We start from the raw sequence: 17746 nt of genomic DNA on the forward strand, positions 1-17746 counted from the left end.
CTTGTTCATCAGAAGGTAAACTATAAAGAGCCTTCTTTCACCACTCCACATCTAAGAAGGAAAAAAAAACTGCCTTAGGAATCCCACCTTAGGGGCTGGAGGATTGGGTGTGTGCTTTTGGAGCCAGTGAAGAACGAGAAGGGAAGAAAAGCTGAGCAGAAGCTCATGCTACAGTGCCCCTTAGTGGAGGACAGAGCAAATTGGTCCAAGAAACTGCATCTAGCTGCTGGGAAGCCCTCTATGGTATGACCTCTGACATAGAACGCAAGCACGCATCTCCACTGTCCATTTCAACAGACATTGCTTTTTTTAATATTAAGCTCATCTATATTTTTCACAAGTATGGTATCTCCATCACCTTTAATGAGGAAACTTTTTACATACAGAATAAAGACTAATGAAGCTGAAGCTACATAAAATTATTTACACTAAAAGGGATCAATTCTATAATATTTCTTTTCTTCATCAAAGTCTCTCATTCTGGAGTATTCAATGCATCTCATATTTGAACCTGAGAAGACTAAAGGCATGTAGGTAGCCAAAACCACCCAAAACAGGGTATTTTAGTTAAACCAGGATTTATATATAAAAACAAAATCAACCTAAATAGGACAAAGAGGTCTTTTTAAAAATGCATAAAACTAGCACCAGTATTACCAAAACAATATTGAACAAAAAGTCTACAGAAAATAATAAAACAGCATTTTGAATTTTAATCACAAAATAAAATTGTACTACTCTTCACTCATTTTAGCACTGCACAGCCAAAACAGCTATGAAAGAGTGAGCTGAATCCTATTCTGTTCCCTGTATCAGGAATTATTAATTAAGTTTTGATTTCATAGTTTTCAAGAGTGATTTTGAATGACCCAGAATAAAAAAAAAGGAACCTGACTCAGTGTGAGTTGGCAATTTATATATTTGCAACATTGTAAATACTATCTGAAAAATTTTGAAACCATGTATTTACATCTTTTTAATACATAATAGTTTAGACTATTTAACCACTTAAACTGTGTTAAAGAGGAAAGAACATATTCACAACATTAACTAGATTTTCATAATATAAATGTTTTCAGAAAACCAAGTTTATCAATACAGTCTTTTAAAATGGCTTATAAGTAGCACACAGTATGAAGCATTTCTCACTATGCAATCTTTCAAGCCATTATAAACAAGAGAACACTTATTTGAGAATGTCTCTACCTTATTAACTTCCATCTCTTGAGAGGTAAGTTGATTTTGGGCTTCCTCTAGCTGGTTAGCTATTGAGTTCTTCTCTCTTGTAATTCTCTCTAACTGAGCCTCCAGTGTTGCCACATTCTGAGACAAAACCATCACCTGCCAAAAGAAAAGCACTATTGTGAAGGAAATTAACAAGAAACCTAATATGAAACTAAGTCCTGTACTCCTGGAAAGCAATGAGAGTTTTGCTCAAGAAAAGTATTGAGAACATATGCTGCATTTCTTGCACATCTAAAACTTGATTTTAAGGCAACAGAAGTTTTGAGTGGGCAAAAAATGCAGGCCTTTCTTGACTAACGCCTGAAAAGTTATTAGAACAGCAAAGTAATTATTTTAAAAGTGATTCAAGCAACCATTTGATATATTTTAAGTCAGCTAAGCTACTCTCTAGGGCTTCTTAGTATGGGTAATGATGTTGGACAAAATACTGCAGACATGTATTCCATTTAGGCATGTATGCACTCAATGCATAACAGTTGCAGGATTTTGCCCACCAGTATCCAGAGAGAAGCAGTGCTCTTGCCCATATATATTCAAAAGGGGGCTATGAGGTGCAGCTGTCCTAAGCGCCCTCAGTTTCTTTACAGCAAACAACCAGAGACTCATACTCTAATGCACAAGAGATGGAGAATGGATCATGGCATACATGTCCGCATCAGATCTCAAAAAACCACAGTGTAACCAGTGTTTCCTGTGAGCTGAGCACCAGTGCAACTGCTCAGGGGAGATTTGAATACCGCACAGCTGATTAGCATAACCCCCACAGTTACCTTTTCTTTCTTTTAGCGGTGCAAATTCATGCATGCCTCAGTGCACACAAAAATGTATTCTACACAGGGATGAAAAAGATTAGAGGAACATTGACTGTATGTGACCATTTATTCGTCTTTGACTAGATATAGACATGCATTCCATTTAGGAGACTCAACCAGCTTCCTCAGGTGGCAAGGCTCAGTCTGTTTAAGCAAGGACAGTAGGACTGCCTTCTCAAAGGTCGCATCTCGTCTGGAGGCCACAGTAATGGAGCAATGGTTTGTAAACATATATATTGACAAACACGTGGCAGCCCTGTAAATATTTATTATGCAGATGGTCACATAAGAACACTACTGATTTCGCTTGCACTCTCTTAGAATGAGCTTGCACCCAAAGCTGGAGCATAGCTTTAGCTGTTCCGTATGCAGCCTTGAGAAAGAATGTTACACACTTAGAGATCATCTGTAAGGAGACTGTCTCTCTCATATTCAGTTTAGTCCTGTCCAAGTAAAAGGCCATACACTATCTGATAACCTACATGTGACGATGCTTCTCCTAGGGAGATGAACGTGGCTGGGAGCAGGAAACCACAAGCAAATAAACTTGGTTTAAATGAAACAGAGACCCCCTTCAGATATAAATTTCAAGCATGTCCAAAGTGTCACATTATCTTTGGAGACCCTCATGGAAGGAGATGTATCACCAACCTGATATGCCACCAATGGAAACAGTGAGTGGCATCATCCTTGTTGGTACGAGACTCAACAAATGCCATGGGACCAAAAGCAGAGAATCGACAGTATAGGGTCTCTAATCTACCTGTTAGGTATCACATAAAGATTAGAGGCACCTCCACGAACACTGTGCTGGTCCAAGGTCTTCCTGAGGTAGGTAGAAAAATACACGTAAGACCTAGAGTGGTCTTATGTGACTTTTTTCTCAATATACACTCCAGAGGGCAAAGCAGATGCACTCTAGGAACCTGAGAGGAACCTGCAATCTGATGAATGCCATAGCCAGTCAATGGCCTGTTCAAGCAGGTGCTGTTTTAGGCAAAAGGTCCCCAGGCACCCAAGTCCATTTCACAATCTACAGATTGAACACTGCTCCTCAGTGTGGGCCTCACTCAAACATCACATATGGGGATCACTCTCCCACACGACAGACAATGTTTAAATGACTGTGATGGCATTACAGAGGAATACTTGACTAAATACAAATAACATTAACCTCACTAAACGCTAAGGGCACTACCAACTATAGTACCAGCTTTATTATCCAGAAACCCTGTGGAACTCGGGATGCCCAGATAATAAAACATGCCAGTTATTCGAGCAGGGGATGGCAGGCAGGTCCACTCTGTGCCCCTCCCCACGACCTGGGCAGTAGCCATCCAGCCCTGCTCTGCCTCCACACCTTAGCTGCACAGTGGCTAGCCAGCCCCACTTGAGACCACAGTAAATTGAATGTGACAGTTATCCATGTGCAGATGACCAGGTTTTTAGCATATATCCAAGAGAAAATAAAACACACTAAACTAATGAGAGATTACCTTAGAGGAGCAGCCAAGATAGTCTGTAGCTTCACAGACAAGTAGTCTTCACAAAACAAAAGAGCAGTCATGCAGCACTTTAAAGACTAACAAAACAATGTATTAGGTGATTACATTTCGTGGGGCAGACCCACTTCTTCAAGCTCATCACCTAATACATTATTTTGTTAGGCTGTAAAGTGCTACATGACTGCTGGTTTGTTTTGTGAAGATACAGACTAACACAGTTACTTCTCTATGACTATTGCACAAGCAGTCTTTTTAGTCTTTAAGGTACAACAGGACTGCTTGTTATTAGTGAGAGATTGTGAGGTTAAGATCAAACAGATCTTGAACTCCAGCCGTGGGCAGTAAGGAGGAACTGACAGGACTCAGGGTGGCACTTTTCATGTCATTAGGGAAGGGTCTGGCTGAGGCACAAACGATACCCTGTATGGGTATGTTTAGGCAAAAAACTCTGGATCCAATGCACTGGGCATGCACATACTCAAGCAGAACACACAGCTTCAAAAAAGCAGCAACAGGTTCCTTATTTTTGCACGCTATGTAACATCTACTTGTTTATTACTTAAGATAGTAATTTTGACCAACTGGTAGCAAGGGGAGCCATCTTATGCCCCAGAGAAACAATTACAGAAACTCACCGTATCACTATAAACTATACATGAAATTCTCACCACTGTAACTCAAAGCAGATGCGGCCTATCAGACAACTTTGTATATTCAAAAATTACCATTCATTTTTTTCTAATATAGTTAAGGTTTTGCTGAATAATAATGATAACCTCAAAACAATGAAACCAAGATGTTTGTCCCTGAGCTGTTTAGCCCTGAAGCTGCCTAATATCAGTGGAAGTAATAGGGCCTGACAGTTCTAGGTTAATGTCATAGGAAGTCAAAGCTGGACTCAGAAGGTTATATACTCACAACTACATCTCAGCTATTATATAGCTACCTAATTTATGGAGCCATGACAGATTGTTCCTTTAACAAGTCACTTGCTAGGCAATTAAGACAACGAATTCAAGAGATCAATGTAATGCATAGTACAAATAAAGCATTTTTCCCGGTACTTATTTTCTGTTTTTCAAAAGACATCTTCCATTTCAGTTATCACCAGTACAAATGTCTAATCATAATTTTTCTACAAAGATACCAAGGAACTAACCCTAATTACCAACCAGAAAAATCACAGTATTATAATAATATATTGTTTTAGGCATGCATGACACTTCAAAAACATGTTAGAAGACTGCAAGTCTTCATATTAGGGAGCAGTCTAATAAGCCAACTCAGTGAGAGATGACATTATGCAGTGGCTACACAAGAAACTAAGTTGCAATAATAGTGAAAATTATGAAATGCTTGTTTATAAAGATCAGAAAGGTAGCCATGTTCATCTGTCTCTTCTAGAACAAAAAGAAGTCCTGCGGCACCTTATAGACTTATAGTCTTTGCCCACGAAAGCTTACGCTCCAAAATATGTTAGTCTATAAGGTGTCACGGAACTTCTTGTTGTTCTGTTTATAAAGAGATATTCATCTTGGCATTTGTACAGTGCTGCTCAGGTGAGTTACTGCAACCCGAGTTCACGGGAGACTCCCCATACATCCGAAATGGGAAAAGAAATGAGGGGCATGGACTGGGAGGTAGGTATGGTGGGGGTTGCTGAGACTGGATGAGAAACTGCAGGGGGTTTCGGGGGCGGAAGAAGACTCAGACTGAGAACAAAATTGGCTCTGACAAGGAACAAGAAACACAAGGAAAATGGGAATGCAGTCACGTGGCACTTTAAAAAAGACTAACAAAATAATTTATTAGGTGATGAGCATTCATGGGGCAGACCCACTTCTTCAGGAGGATTGACTAAGCAAAGAAACAGGGATGGGAATACACTAAAATTGGGCAATGTACGCAGGGAAGTAGATGAACTAGGAGTCATTGGAGAGGGGAAGGTTGCAGGAGAGGAGAATGGAGACCAGGAGAGCAGAGACTGGGACTGGAAACAGAGGAGTAGATTACAACTGCAATAAGGAGTAAGATTAGATCTTGTTAGTCAAGGAGAGAAGGATTGGAGAACAGATAGGTCTGGAACAAAAAGACCGACTGGGAGGCTGGTGGCTGAACCTGGAATAAGAAGATGCAAACTTTTACTCCCATCAGTTATTGCATTAGCTCAAGTGTCAAATTATTGCGGAGGCTCTTAAGATGTCAGTATCACCGATGACCCATGTGGGAAGCTAATTTGATGTCACATTGCTCATTTAGGTTTTGGGTTGTTTTTATTTTCTTAAAAACCTAGGAAATTATACACTAAACCCATAGAGTCAAGCGCTCAAAAGTTGAGAAATGCCAGAATTAAGGTTGTCTATACAACTTTATTCAGCCCCCTTGGGAAAACACATTATGATTACTGGCTGTAAGAAAACTGATGTTTTTGAGTCAAAAGTTGCAGTTGCAGTTTGTTAAAGTTGCTGTCTTCCTAAGGTCAGTGCAGACACCATAAGAAAACCTAACATAATCCTCTCCTCCAGATTTGAATGATGTTGCAAGTAACCCTGGGTCCCACATTACAACCCCATGCACCTACGATAAAGTTCAGAAGGTACACAGTGATCTAAGAATGGTTTGCAGGAAGAAAAAAGAGATGGATCCAAGGTTAAGTTGAAAGCTGTCCCAGAGAACAGGACTTGATTCCTGCCTCTGTCAAAGAGGCAACTCCTGGCCAGTTACTCGGGACATATCTACACAGCAGCTGGGAGGGTGCATCCCAGAACAAATAGACATACATTAACTCTGCCTAAGCTACCATGTTAAAAGTACCAATATAACTATGGCTCCACAGAGAGTAGCTTGGGTTAGCTGCCTGACTACATACTGTTGTATAAAGCCTCAGCTCAGCCCAGTATAATGCAGATGTAACTCCTGTAATTTTTATTTTGTGGCAGCCACTGGGTCTATATAGAGAGTGTTATACGTTGGTAAGAAATCGTTTGTAGATACCATGAGTCTGTGGGGAATCCTGGCTGTTCCTTTGTGGGGCAGATTTCTTTCTCTGAAGTGAGCTTTCCTTTGTGTGAGTGAGGAAAGTATGAATGTGGAAGTGTGTGCAATGGGATCAGTCCCTGAAGCCAGCTTGTATGGAAAGTCAGCTGCCAGCAGCACTTCAATGGCCAGAGAATAATAGGATCTGAGCCCTGCAAAAGAATCCACCCAAGAAAAAGAGACCCCATCAAGTGAAGATCCAAATCCAATCTGCCGTTAGCTGATGACTCATGGGCATACAGAGTCCCAGACCAGGGGTGATGACTCACTGTTATACAGCACCCTGGGGCAGTTGGTCTGGATTGAATGATATAAAAAGATGGGTGAAAAATTATAGGGCTTCTTGCCATCACCATCCTGCAGGAGTTAGTCTTAGCGGTCTGGGGAGACAGGTGGCGGCCCTGGCCCCCTCCCCCTCTTCCCAGGATGGATGGTACGATTACTCCTAAGTATTACACTGACAAGAGGGGTCATACAAATCAGCTCACCCCCTCGTCCCCCAGATTTAAGATTGCAGCCAGACACACTAGACCCACTGTGCCTTGGCTTCGTCTGCTGTCTCTATGCAATTCTTTAGCTGTGTGAATGCAGATTATGAAAATGGTGTGCTTGAAAGCTAGCTCCCCCTTTTCCTTTAATCCAAGAGTGGTGTTTAATAAATCCATATGAGTGTAACTCTGGGGTGGTCTCTAGCATGAAATAAGGTAACGCACACCTAGGGGGTCAGACAAGAGAGTACTAGCCAAACCCATCATACATGCCACCATGGACAAAACACTGTTTTTAGCAGGCCAGCTTGAGTAGAGCTACTCCATGTCCGTCTACGTGCTCTGGGCAACACCCTATAAGCTGCCGTAAAGACACACCCTTAAACCAAACTTTTCATAGGTAGTCACTAATTTTACATCTCATTTTCTGGTTGCCTGATGAGAGACCCTAGAGTCTCACACTGAACAAGGAGGATAAAACAAATGATTGAGTATCTGCTCATTAGATGAGACTATTCTTTTACACATTGAAAGGTCTTGTCCAGGGAAAACATGTAATCATGCAATTAAGATTATCATAATTCATATGCACAAGAGGGTTGCTTAGATAACCTTAATTCTGGTATTTCCAAACCCCTGAGTGCTTCACTTTGCAAATTTGGTAATGTTCAATCAAGGTAGTTGATTGTATATAATGTCATATATTGTCTTTTTCCTATATTACTTAACTATACAGACCATTTTGAAAATGTGTATGTGGAAGATGCTCTACCAATTAAAATAGTATTGTAGCTTATCAAACATAGAAAGCTTCCTATCATTCTAATGAAGCCAGCAATAAGTTTGTCTACTGGATTCACAAATCCATTCAGTAATTTTAATTTACTTAAAAACCCATGGCTTGTAGCTAGAAAACAGTGAATGTTCCTTAGCCATATACATGGGTGAAAAAAACCCATCAGTGTTACCGTAGATGCCAAGTCCTCTCTCTCTTTCTTCATTTCTCCTCGCAGTGCTTCTTTCTCACCAGCTCTCTTTTCTAGTTGGGCAAGTAGCTCCCTTTCAAGGCGATCTTTCTGTCTTTCCATTTCACTTTTCAGCTGTTCACACTGGACTAGAGCCTTTGGGAAGAAAAATAGATTATAAAATTTAGAAAGTATTACATTATTTTAAACATAGGAAAGGAAATAAGCATTCCTCCAAAGCAAGGCATTAAATAGAAAAACTGACGTTCTAGTTCAGGGGAATGCAACCTGTGGCTCTTTGAAGACTGCCTTGTGGCTCCCAATGTCATAACTGCAAAATAAAAAAAAACCCTCCTGATTATTTCTGATAAATGGGGAACATCTAAAACCCCAACAATGAACAACTCATATCTCAACAGCAAACAATGTGATCTTGAAATATGGATAACTCCCCCTTTAACATGTGCGATGCATTGTGGGACGTGATACTGTATTTGTGTTTTGATCATTTTGTGAATAAAGTCTTGATTTTAAAAAGGAAAAGGAAGCCTGCGGCATTCCTGCTGTGAAGGGCAACTCTCCTTTAAAGAAAGAGAACTGAAATTAAATGTAAAGTAAAATTGGCATAATTAAAATAGGTTTGGGAGTGAAAGTCAGGAAGATAATGGTACAAACACTAACACATAAAGTATAAGGAAACAGAATATGTAAAAAGTTTGTGAACATCCTGCAGTAAACATATATCACATTACAAATCACTGTGTGCACTATTCTTAAAATAGGGGTACAAAATGTACAGTTCAACATTATTTATTAAGGACCATCTCGTATTCACATGCATTGCAGCTCTTGAATTGAGGGTTTTTTTTTGCCAAATTAAAAAAAAAAATGTCTCTTGCTCTTTTGGTTGCCAACCCAGGTTCCAGTCAAACTTTTTTGGAAAAAAATTATTTGCTATTACAACAAAGTTTCATGGCTGCATAAAGATGATTCCACATGTATACTATCATACAAAAAAAATATACCACCACACCAACCCAAAACACAAAAACACACAACCCAGGATTGACAAAATGAGCTCCTATTCACAGGTAGATCTTTAAAAGACTATGTTTCCAAGGACAATTGGTTTCTCAAACTTGACTACCCAACAAGAAAAGTCATCCAATTGTGTTTAGAAGCCATAATAAAGTTGATGGGATTTTCTGGAGTAATTTGAATTATATATGCTGTGTCTCTCAAAAATCTGTTATGACCTTGCTTAAGAATTCTGTGTGCATTTCACCCAAGAATGTCAAAGAAAACTTTCTGCCAATATTTGGTTCCTTGTGGACAACAATAAATTGTAATTGCTTTCCATACCATATGACAGGACTGTCCACTACGGTGGTCTGCTCTCCTCGTAAAGTGAAGTTGTTTCGTGAAAAAGTCTGAATAGAGGCACAGAAGTAATCTGGCACAGTAGAGAGCTGAAAAGGCATACAATAGTCCCCTGAGTTATGCAAGAGTTGCATTCCTACACAACTTCGCATAACTCAAATTTCACATAACTCACATGGGTGCTCCCCACCCCCCCAAACAAACGTTCTGCAGCTGGGGAAGCAGCAGGAACACCTAGAGCTCCTTTTGAAAGGTAAGTTGTGGGCCAGGGGCAGTTGGGAAGGGTTAAGTCTTGGGTGGGTTGGGGCCACAGGGTGTAGTTGAGCCAGTGCCGCATGGTCCTGTGGGGGGTTGAGCTCGGGCCGCACAGGAGCAGGATTTTGAGCTGAGCTTAATCGAGTTAACGTGAGTTAAGCACAACTTGAAATTGTGCAATTTGAGGGATTACTGTACTACTTATTTTTCTATGACTATATGGAGATGCACATCTCATAGAGCTGGAAGGGATCTCAAGAGGTCATTGAGTCCAGTCCTCTGCCCTCTTGGCAGGAACAAGCACCATCCCTGACAGATTTTTCTTGTTTTAATCTATTTGCCCCGGAAATCTAAATGGCCTCCTCCAGGATCGAGCTCACAATCCTTGATTTAGCAGGCCAATGCTCAAATCTCAAAGAGCTGTCTCTGCCCTTCTATGTTTGGATGTCTCAAAGGATGCTGAAGAAAGCTGTCATTTATTCAAGTCCTACCTTAGAATGTATATGCTGATTAACATTTTGGGTTAACAATAAAGTGCAAATCGTAAGTGGGCTGCAAGGAAATATGTTTCTTTTAGCCAAAGCAGGCTGTCCAGAGATGATGACAACAGTGTTTTGCACAGAAAACACAGACATGACACCTCGGAGAAGATACTATAGTATATAAACTGAGGTGGGCAATAATTTTTGATGTAGGGGCACTCTAAGAGCTGGGTAAGTGGTTAAGGAGTGCACTTTTCCATGACATCAAAAGAGGACGATGTAGGTTGTGGGAAAAGAAGTTACAGAGGGAGATGTATAGGTTGGATATTAGGAAAAACTATTTCACCAGGAGGGTGGTGAAGCACTGGAATGGGTCACCTAGAGAGGTGGTGAAATCTCCATCTCTAGAGGTTTTTAAGTCCTGGATTGACAAAGTCCTAACTGGGATGATTTAGTTAGGGTTGATCCTGCTTTAGGCAGGGGGCTGAACTAGATAACCTCCTCAGGTCCCTTCCAGCCTTAGGATTGTATGACAGAAGTTGAGTACAAGAGGGAGCTGATGGTAGGAGACTGGAGTGCAGGAAGTTGTCTGGGAGGGTTGAAGGAACAGGTTCCTAGCCAGCAGCACAGCCAGACCCTCATGCAGATTCCCTGCCTGCCATGCCCTCATGTCATTCAAAGCAGCAGCTGTGCATTTCTGTGAGGTGCACCTCTGGTGGGGAGGGTGGAGGAAGGCATCAGAACTCCATGTGCTGCAGATACGTGCAAGCAGGGCCAAGCAGCTTCCATTGGCCTGTTTCTCTGGGACTGTGAGGATTATGCTTGGGGTGGGGGTAGGAAGTGGACACAACCCTCTCCCTGGAAGCACACAGCACAAAGACGCACACACTGGCACCAGCTGCCATCCGCTTGAAGAGGCATGTGGAGCCACAGCCGGAAAGGAGCCTGTCAGAGGGTCTAGCTGGGTCATATGACTTTGGTGGCTCTGAGAAGGCTGGATCCAGCTGTGGGCCATATTTTGCCTGCCCCTAATATAAACAAACCAAACCATAAATATCTACTGTTTGTGATTAAAGCCCTTCAGCAGAGGAGTAGGAAAAGAAAATTATTTAAATCTGATCTCGTTTCTTTATAGGTTATTCATATTTTAGCTAAATTAAGATTTTTCAAGGCACCCTGAAACAGCATTTTGATTGTGATTAAACTAGGTTTTATTTCACTAACATTGTATTTGCAGCTTTTTTATATCATACTCAAGGAATCCAGAAGCCCCAAACGGACATTATGTATTTTGCCTTTTAAGTTAGATTTTTCAAGAGTCAGTAAGTAAGAGGGAGAAAAAAAATCTCTGCCCAATACATTCCCACTGTGAACTACACCGTTTAATTATCTTTTAAAAGAAGCCAGGCTGAGTCTTCCACAAGTACAGTATGTGGAATCCTAGACCCTGGTAGTATGTGTCTCACATCTAAAAAACAGTTATCGGAGATTAAATTAATGCTATAACCTCCACCGCCATTTCTCTATTTTTTCTTACAACTTCATCACCTAAATGAGACAAGGCCACAAAAGCCAAATAAAAACATACCCTTACAATGGGATTATAATATGTTCGACAAAGAAATCTGCATGTGACAAATTCCCTGCTGCCATTATTCAGATTAGTAGCTCAAACTAAAGGCCTCCTATCAATTTTATAGGTGAAACCCATCTCTCAGATTTCCTTCAATCCTGAATGAATATCTTTGCCCTATTAAAATGAAAACTAACACAGCAAGAGGCCATAAGCAACAGAAATGACCAAGGACGGAAATGCTAAATGTTTCCTAAAATGGAAAACTTAACACTTATACCTTTCATAAACCAGACACAATTGTCAGCTATCTTAGTACTTTTGGCATACAAAGGCAAATCCTACTTGCCCTCATTAATATTCCCTCTGCATTCAAGGAGTTTGTCTAAGTAAAAACAGGACTTGAGCCTGAGAGAAACACAACTGGGATATACAGTACCCAAATTTAAGTTGCATTCAGATAGCTAGGCCGGGGGGGAGGGGAAAATAATTTTTTTTGTTAAAACACAAAGGAGCAGGAAACCAGCAGTGTGCACTTACTACAGTCGGTATGGAGCTGGGGAATAAACGGGCCAGCCTCTGCATCGGTACCAATGCTATTGTCACAGGTAGTCCCTGAGCAAGCAGCAGTGAAGACTGCACAGGGAACATACCATGTATTAAATTACTTCCCTTTCACTAGACCGGGGTCTCTAGCCATTTTGTCAAATTTGGTTACAAAATCAAAACTTCAAGAGCTGCAATGCATGTGAATGCGAGACAGTCCTTAATAAATAAGGTCAAACCGTACTTTTAGTAGTGCCTCTTTTAAGAGCAGTGCACACACGATAATTTCTATTACAATCCATGTAAATATTTAACCATTTGCTGAGTCCTAGTAGGCAGCAAGATCAGTCCTATCTAGTGGCAATGACGACCAGAAATTCAAGGGGGTCAATTGATGAACACACAGTATAGCAGGGGTCAGCAAACTTTTGGATGTTGGGCCCCACTTTTTGTCCCTGCAATTAGCAGGGTCCCTCCCCAGCCTGTCTAATGCCCCAGAAATGAGCATCAGTCTCCCATAAGTTATGTGCATGCCCCATTGGCAATGGCAGGGCAAAGGAGGGCAGCCAGCAGAGGCCGCAGTGGTAAGGCTGATTGCACTGTGCTCCCATTATGAAATGTCATACCCCCTGCCTAGTGCTTAGAAGAGAAGCTGAGGCATCTGGAGATGAATTCTTTTTCCAGCATTTCATTGGTTCAACTTCAGCAGGAGTCCATAAACAGCACACCAACACAGAGTACCTTTCAAAGCACACTGACAACCAAATAGAGTTAACCAAGGCCTCTTTTTCAGACACAGGTTTGCAGCACTTGTGAGGCCTGGCTCTCTCTCAGCCTCAGTTGCCCCATCTGTGACATAGGTTTGATAATAATTCCTGTCTCTCAGAGATATTGGAATAATGAACCAAAACTTGTCTGGCTGATCCCCATTAGCAGCTTATGGCAAACATGCTCTTGAAGCATCCTAGTTGGTGTTACCTACAGCCCTGCTCATGAAGGGAAGCTGAGAGCCCATCAGTGGGGGGGCAGACCCTCAGCCTCAGATGATCATAGATCTAGGGAAGTAGATGGAAGAGAATCCAATAGCCCACAGTAAATGTGAGATCCCTTTTGCCATTCACGCTGAGCATTTTTTTTCTTCCCTCCTGTTCCCAAGTCCATAGCTTTGGAAAATCTCAGTATTTATTAATTTGAGCACAACGTCCAAAACCCTGATGGTAACTGTACATCAATCAGGCCAAGGCAGTTCTATGTGTGAACTGTAGCAATGCTGCCTCCTGGGAGCTGCTTCTCCCCAACCCTAAGCTGACTCCAGTCACAGCTGCACTGCAAGCATTCTGCTGGCTGTGCTGTGCTCCCATGTAAGCCAGCCCCCACAAGGAGAGTGCTTACCTTGCCAGTGAATGGCAATGCCTGGGCAGCCTAGCTGCAAACATGCTGCTGGCTGGAAGGGCTGAGCTCCCAGGCTGAACCTGTCCATGTCTCCCCTTGCCCGCCCCCAGGAAAAAGAAGGGTGTTTACCATGCCAGAGAGAGCAAATAGCTGGGCTGTAAACATGCGGTCGGACAAAGGGGCTGAGCTCCCGGCCTGAATCTGCACCCATAGATCTTATTTCCTTAACCAAAAAGGGAGGGTGGGGGGAACTCTCCCACTATCTCCTAGCACAGCTTTGCTCCTGCCCCTCATAACTAGCTCGAGCAGAGGCAAAACACAAGAGGAGGGGGAAAACTCTGGGACTGCAGAAAGAGTTTGCAGGAGCTGAGCAAAATCCTGGACATTTTCTGATTTGTAAAAACCTAGCTAGACAGAGAATTAAGTGGATGTATGGTAAGCTTAATTGCAGCACTTGGCCCTACAACTGGCTCCTCAGAGCCATATGTGGCTCTAGGGCTGCAGGTTGCTGACCCTTGCACTAGATTGTCAGATTTCATTTCATTACAGTAGAACTTCACATTTACAAACTGACCTATCAACCACACACTTCACTTGGATTGGAAGTATGCATTAAGAAAGCAGCAGAAACAAAGAAAAAATGCACTACAATATTACTAAAACAAAAGGGAAAGTTTAAAAAATTGACAAAATTAAGAAACTTTCTGTGCCCGTTTCACTTACACTAAAATGGTTAAAAATAGCCTTTTTCTTCTGCAATGTAATGATCCAAAGCTGTATTAAGTCAACATTTAGTTGTAAACTTTAGAAACAACAACCATGTTTTGTTCAGTATAACAAACAGCCTTCAGTTTTGAGGCATTTGCAACTCTGAGTAAGGTTCCACTGTAGTTTTCTCTCACACAGATATCTACTGATCTGCCCTCTTATGTTCATATCAAAACAGTCCACATTTTTAAATCTATGTTAAATTGAATACAATCTGGTGGAAAACATTTTCTTATTTTTGATACTAAAATACAAAGTAAATTCTCAGGCAGAAAATAAAACCAAGAAAAAATTAGTTATTGTTTTAGATGAGAGTTGAACAAAAACAATGCTCTGTGCTCTCTTTTGGCAGAAGCAGGTCACTAATGTACTTTACTGGTTCTCAAATTTACTTGATCAGGCCCCCCTTTCTTTGTGTCTGTGGTCATTCATGCTCCCCCCATACATATGCTACCGTCCAACTTGGATGGAAGAGTGGAGAGCAGCAGTTGCTGGCTGGATGCCCAGCCCAGCTCTGAAGGGGGTGCCATGCCAGCAACAGTATAGAAGTAAGGGTGACAGTGTAAAGCGTGATAGTTGTGAACATCACTTTCCACCGCAGATTTAGCACCCCACTGCTATACTTTCTTCTGCAGTGCTGCTGCCACCTCAAGACTTACAGAACCCTGCCACCTCCAGGTGATAGACTGGGGATGGGGTAGAAGGACTGCTTAAGTCCCAGCCACCTCCAACATTGAGGGTGATAAAGGGGGAAAAAGAGAAGAATCCAGGTGGCAGGGCTCCAGCTGCCCTCCTCCTCCATACGTTTTGGGTATGCATGAACATCAATCACCTGGAACTGCCAGAAAGAGCTCTTAAAAAGGCATATAGCTCACTATTCTCTTGAATGATGCTCCACCTGCCTGCTTCACAGTTTAAGAACAACTGACATACATTATTCCCAGAACTGATATCGTAAATGCACAAATAAGGAAAACCAATAATCTATGGAAAAATCAGAGCCAGGAACAAAACTTATGAAACAATTTAGCTACGTCTACACTAAAAGCATCTGTTGAAAGAAGTTACTGTGTACAAGGAAATCTCGACAGAACCTCTGTCAACAGATTGCATCTATACACAACTTGCTCTGTTGATAGGAGAACTGCAGGACGGCACTGCCCTCTGGTACCAGAAAGTGGAATGGCAGCTCTACAAAGAGGGTGGCCTTGCAAACAGAAGTCCTCTCTGTCAGCAGTACTCTGTGAATGGGTTATTATGTCTCAAATTTTTGAGAGATAACACTGTTGAGACAAATGTAGAGTACTGTCGAGACTCTGTTGACAGAATGCTTCAAGGCTGGATGTACACTAGAGTTTTGTCGCCAGAAGGCTCTTCTGTCAACATAACTCAGGAAGTGTCTACACACTTGAAGCATTTGTCAACAGATTTTCCACAGAACTCAGCATTTGCCTTGACAGTATTATCCTCCAAAAATATGAGGCATAACAATCTGACGACAGACTATTGTCAATACAAGTGCAGTGTAGACACGTCTGTTGACAGAGAGGACTTCCGGTTGCTGGACAGCCCTCTTTACAGAGCTCTCATTCCGGTTTCTGGCACCAGAAGGCAGTGCAGTCTGGCAGTTCTCTGTTGACACAGCAAATTGTGTGTAAATGCAATGTGTTGACAGAGGTTCTGTTGAGATTTCCCATTACGTCAACAGATGCTTCTAGTGCAGACATAGCCTAAGGCTGTGGACACACTTGGCCAAAACCTAGTGACTATTCAGCGCCTCATTAGCATTTGCACGCTTCTGGCCACGGCTTTCGAAGCACCGCAGCCGGAAGCGTGCAAATGCCGATGAGGCACTGAACTGGCTTTTCAGCGCCTCATTAGTATTCTTCAATTCGGCCATTAGCATGGCCATTTGAGGTTTTGGCCAAGTGTGGCCACAGACTAAGTGTGTAGACGCTCCCTGAGTTATGTTGACAGAAGGCCCCTTTGACCAAGCTCTCTTGTGTAGACCCAGCCTTTAGGTCTCTAGTATGGTATTACACATGCTGATAAACAATTGTGACAAGTTCTTACTACCCACATATTGACATAGAAAATCAGATCCTAAAGTATTCAGACACCTGAAGATGCATCCATGGTGGAACTTTCAAAAGCACCTTGGTGCTAAACTCCATCTTCAAAAATTCTGGTCGTTAGTCACTAACACTTAGTGCTCGTTAGTTAAAAGTGATTCAATGTGTGCTATTTTCCTCTTCCATTATTTTCCCCACGATTAACTCTGAAACTCATTTTCTGAAAATATTCTTTAAGAAAGCATGCACTTTTATATTGTCTCTGACATAATACCAGCAAAGGATTCATTGCTTATCACCAGTGGGAGTATTGTGTTAACGTTGTCCTGTTGGAATAACAAAGTAATTCAATTAAAACATTCTGATTTAGCAGTAGTTCACTAATTATACAGTAGATGGCACTACAAATCAAGATAATAATTAAATCTACATTATAATTGCCAGTTTCAATCAATTAGTTTTAATCTAAGTAGTAGATCACAAATTTGATGTTACCATAATTTTATAATGCTCAGAAATGGAACAGATATATCGCTTTACATCTTCCATCAGTGACATGCATTTTAAACAACTAATCTTCACAAAAGGTTTCAGAACCCAGACTCTGACTAAGTATGCTATAATTTTTAGTCCTGCAACCCAATCCCCAAGTAAGATGACTAGGTAAGTCATAAATCTGTTATGGCACTGTAGACATACCCAGAGAGTTTAAGTGATTTGTTTGAGATCACAGTGCATATCAGTCCAAGAACCTGAATTAGAACGAACAAGTCAAGTTCTATGTTCAAATCACTAAGACAACGTCTCCTCTCCCAGGGTCATGCTACTTCTCTTAGGATAGGTCTATTCTAGGAAGCAAAGCCAAACTAAGTTATGCAACTCCAGCTACATGAATAGCATAGCTGGGGTTGATGTAACTTAGTTTGACTTATGGTAGTGTCCCAGATGTGGGAGGTTGACAGGAGAACGTCTCCCATTGACTTCCTTTACTCCTCAGGACCCCATTGAACACTGGGGTTGATGGGAGCACAAGAAGCAGTCTATTTAGTACATCCCTATTGGACCCACTAAATTGATCCCCTGGAGAGCAATCTATGGAGTACTGATTTACTCATAAGTGTAGACAAGCCCTTACCAAACTTACGAAGACCATCAGAATATCAAACACTTCAAAAAAATTTTTTTTTGTTTCAGGACGGCTACATGATCTGGTGTAAAATAGTCTTT

The 17746-nt window shown here is 41.5% G+C and overlaps 1 protein-coding gene across 7 annotated transcripts in view; it reads right to left on the bottom strand.

The window, feature by feature from the left end:
- SDCCAG8 (SHH signaling and ciliogenesis regulator SDCCAG8) overlaps positions 1 to 17746 on the bottom strand; it is a 160133-nt gene that overhangs the window by 106741 nt on the left and 35646 nt on the right. For all 7 annotated transcript variants that reach the window (XM_074990092.1, XM_074990089.1, XM_074990091.1 and 4 more), the window contains exons 10-11: positions 8055 to 8207; positions 1207 to 1341 (exon numbers count right to left, since the gene is read on the bottom strand). In XM_074990092.1, coding sequence (XP_074846193.1) covers positions 1207 to 1341; positions 8055 to 8207 — 288 coding nt within the window. The remainder of the gene's footprint in view (positions 1 to 1206; positions 1342 to 8054; positions 8208 to 17746) is intronic.

This window comes from Carettochelys insculpta, chromosome 3 (genome assembly GCF_033958435.1).
Source record: "Carettochelys insculpta isolate YL-2023 chromosome 3, ASM3395843v1, whole genome shotgun sequence".
Lineage (NCBI taxonomy): Eukaryota > Metazoa > Chordata > Testudines > Carettochelyidae > Carettochelys > Carettochelys insculpta.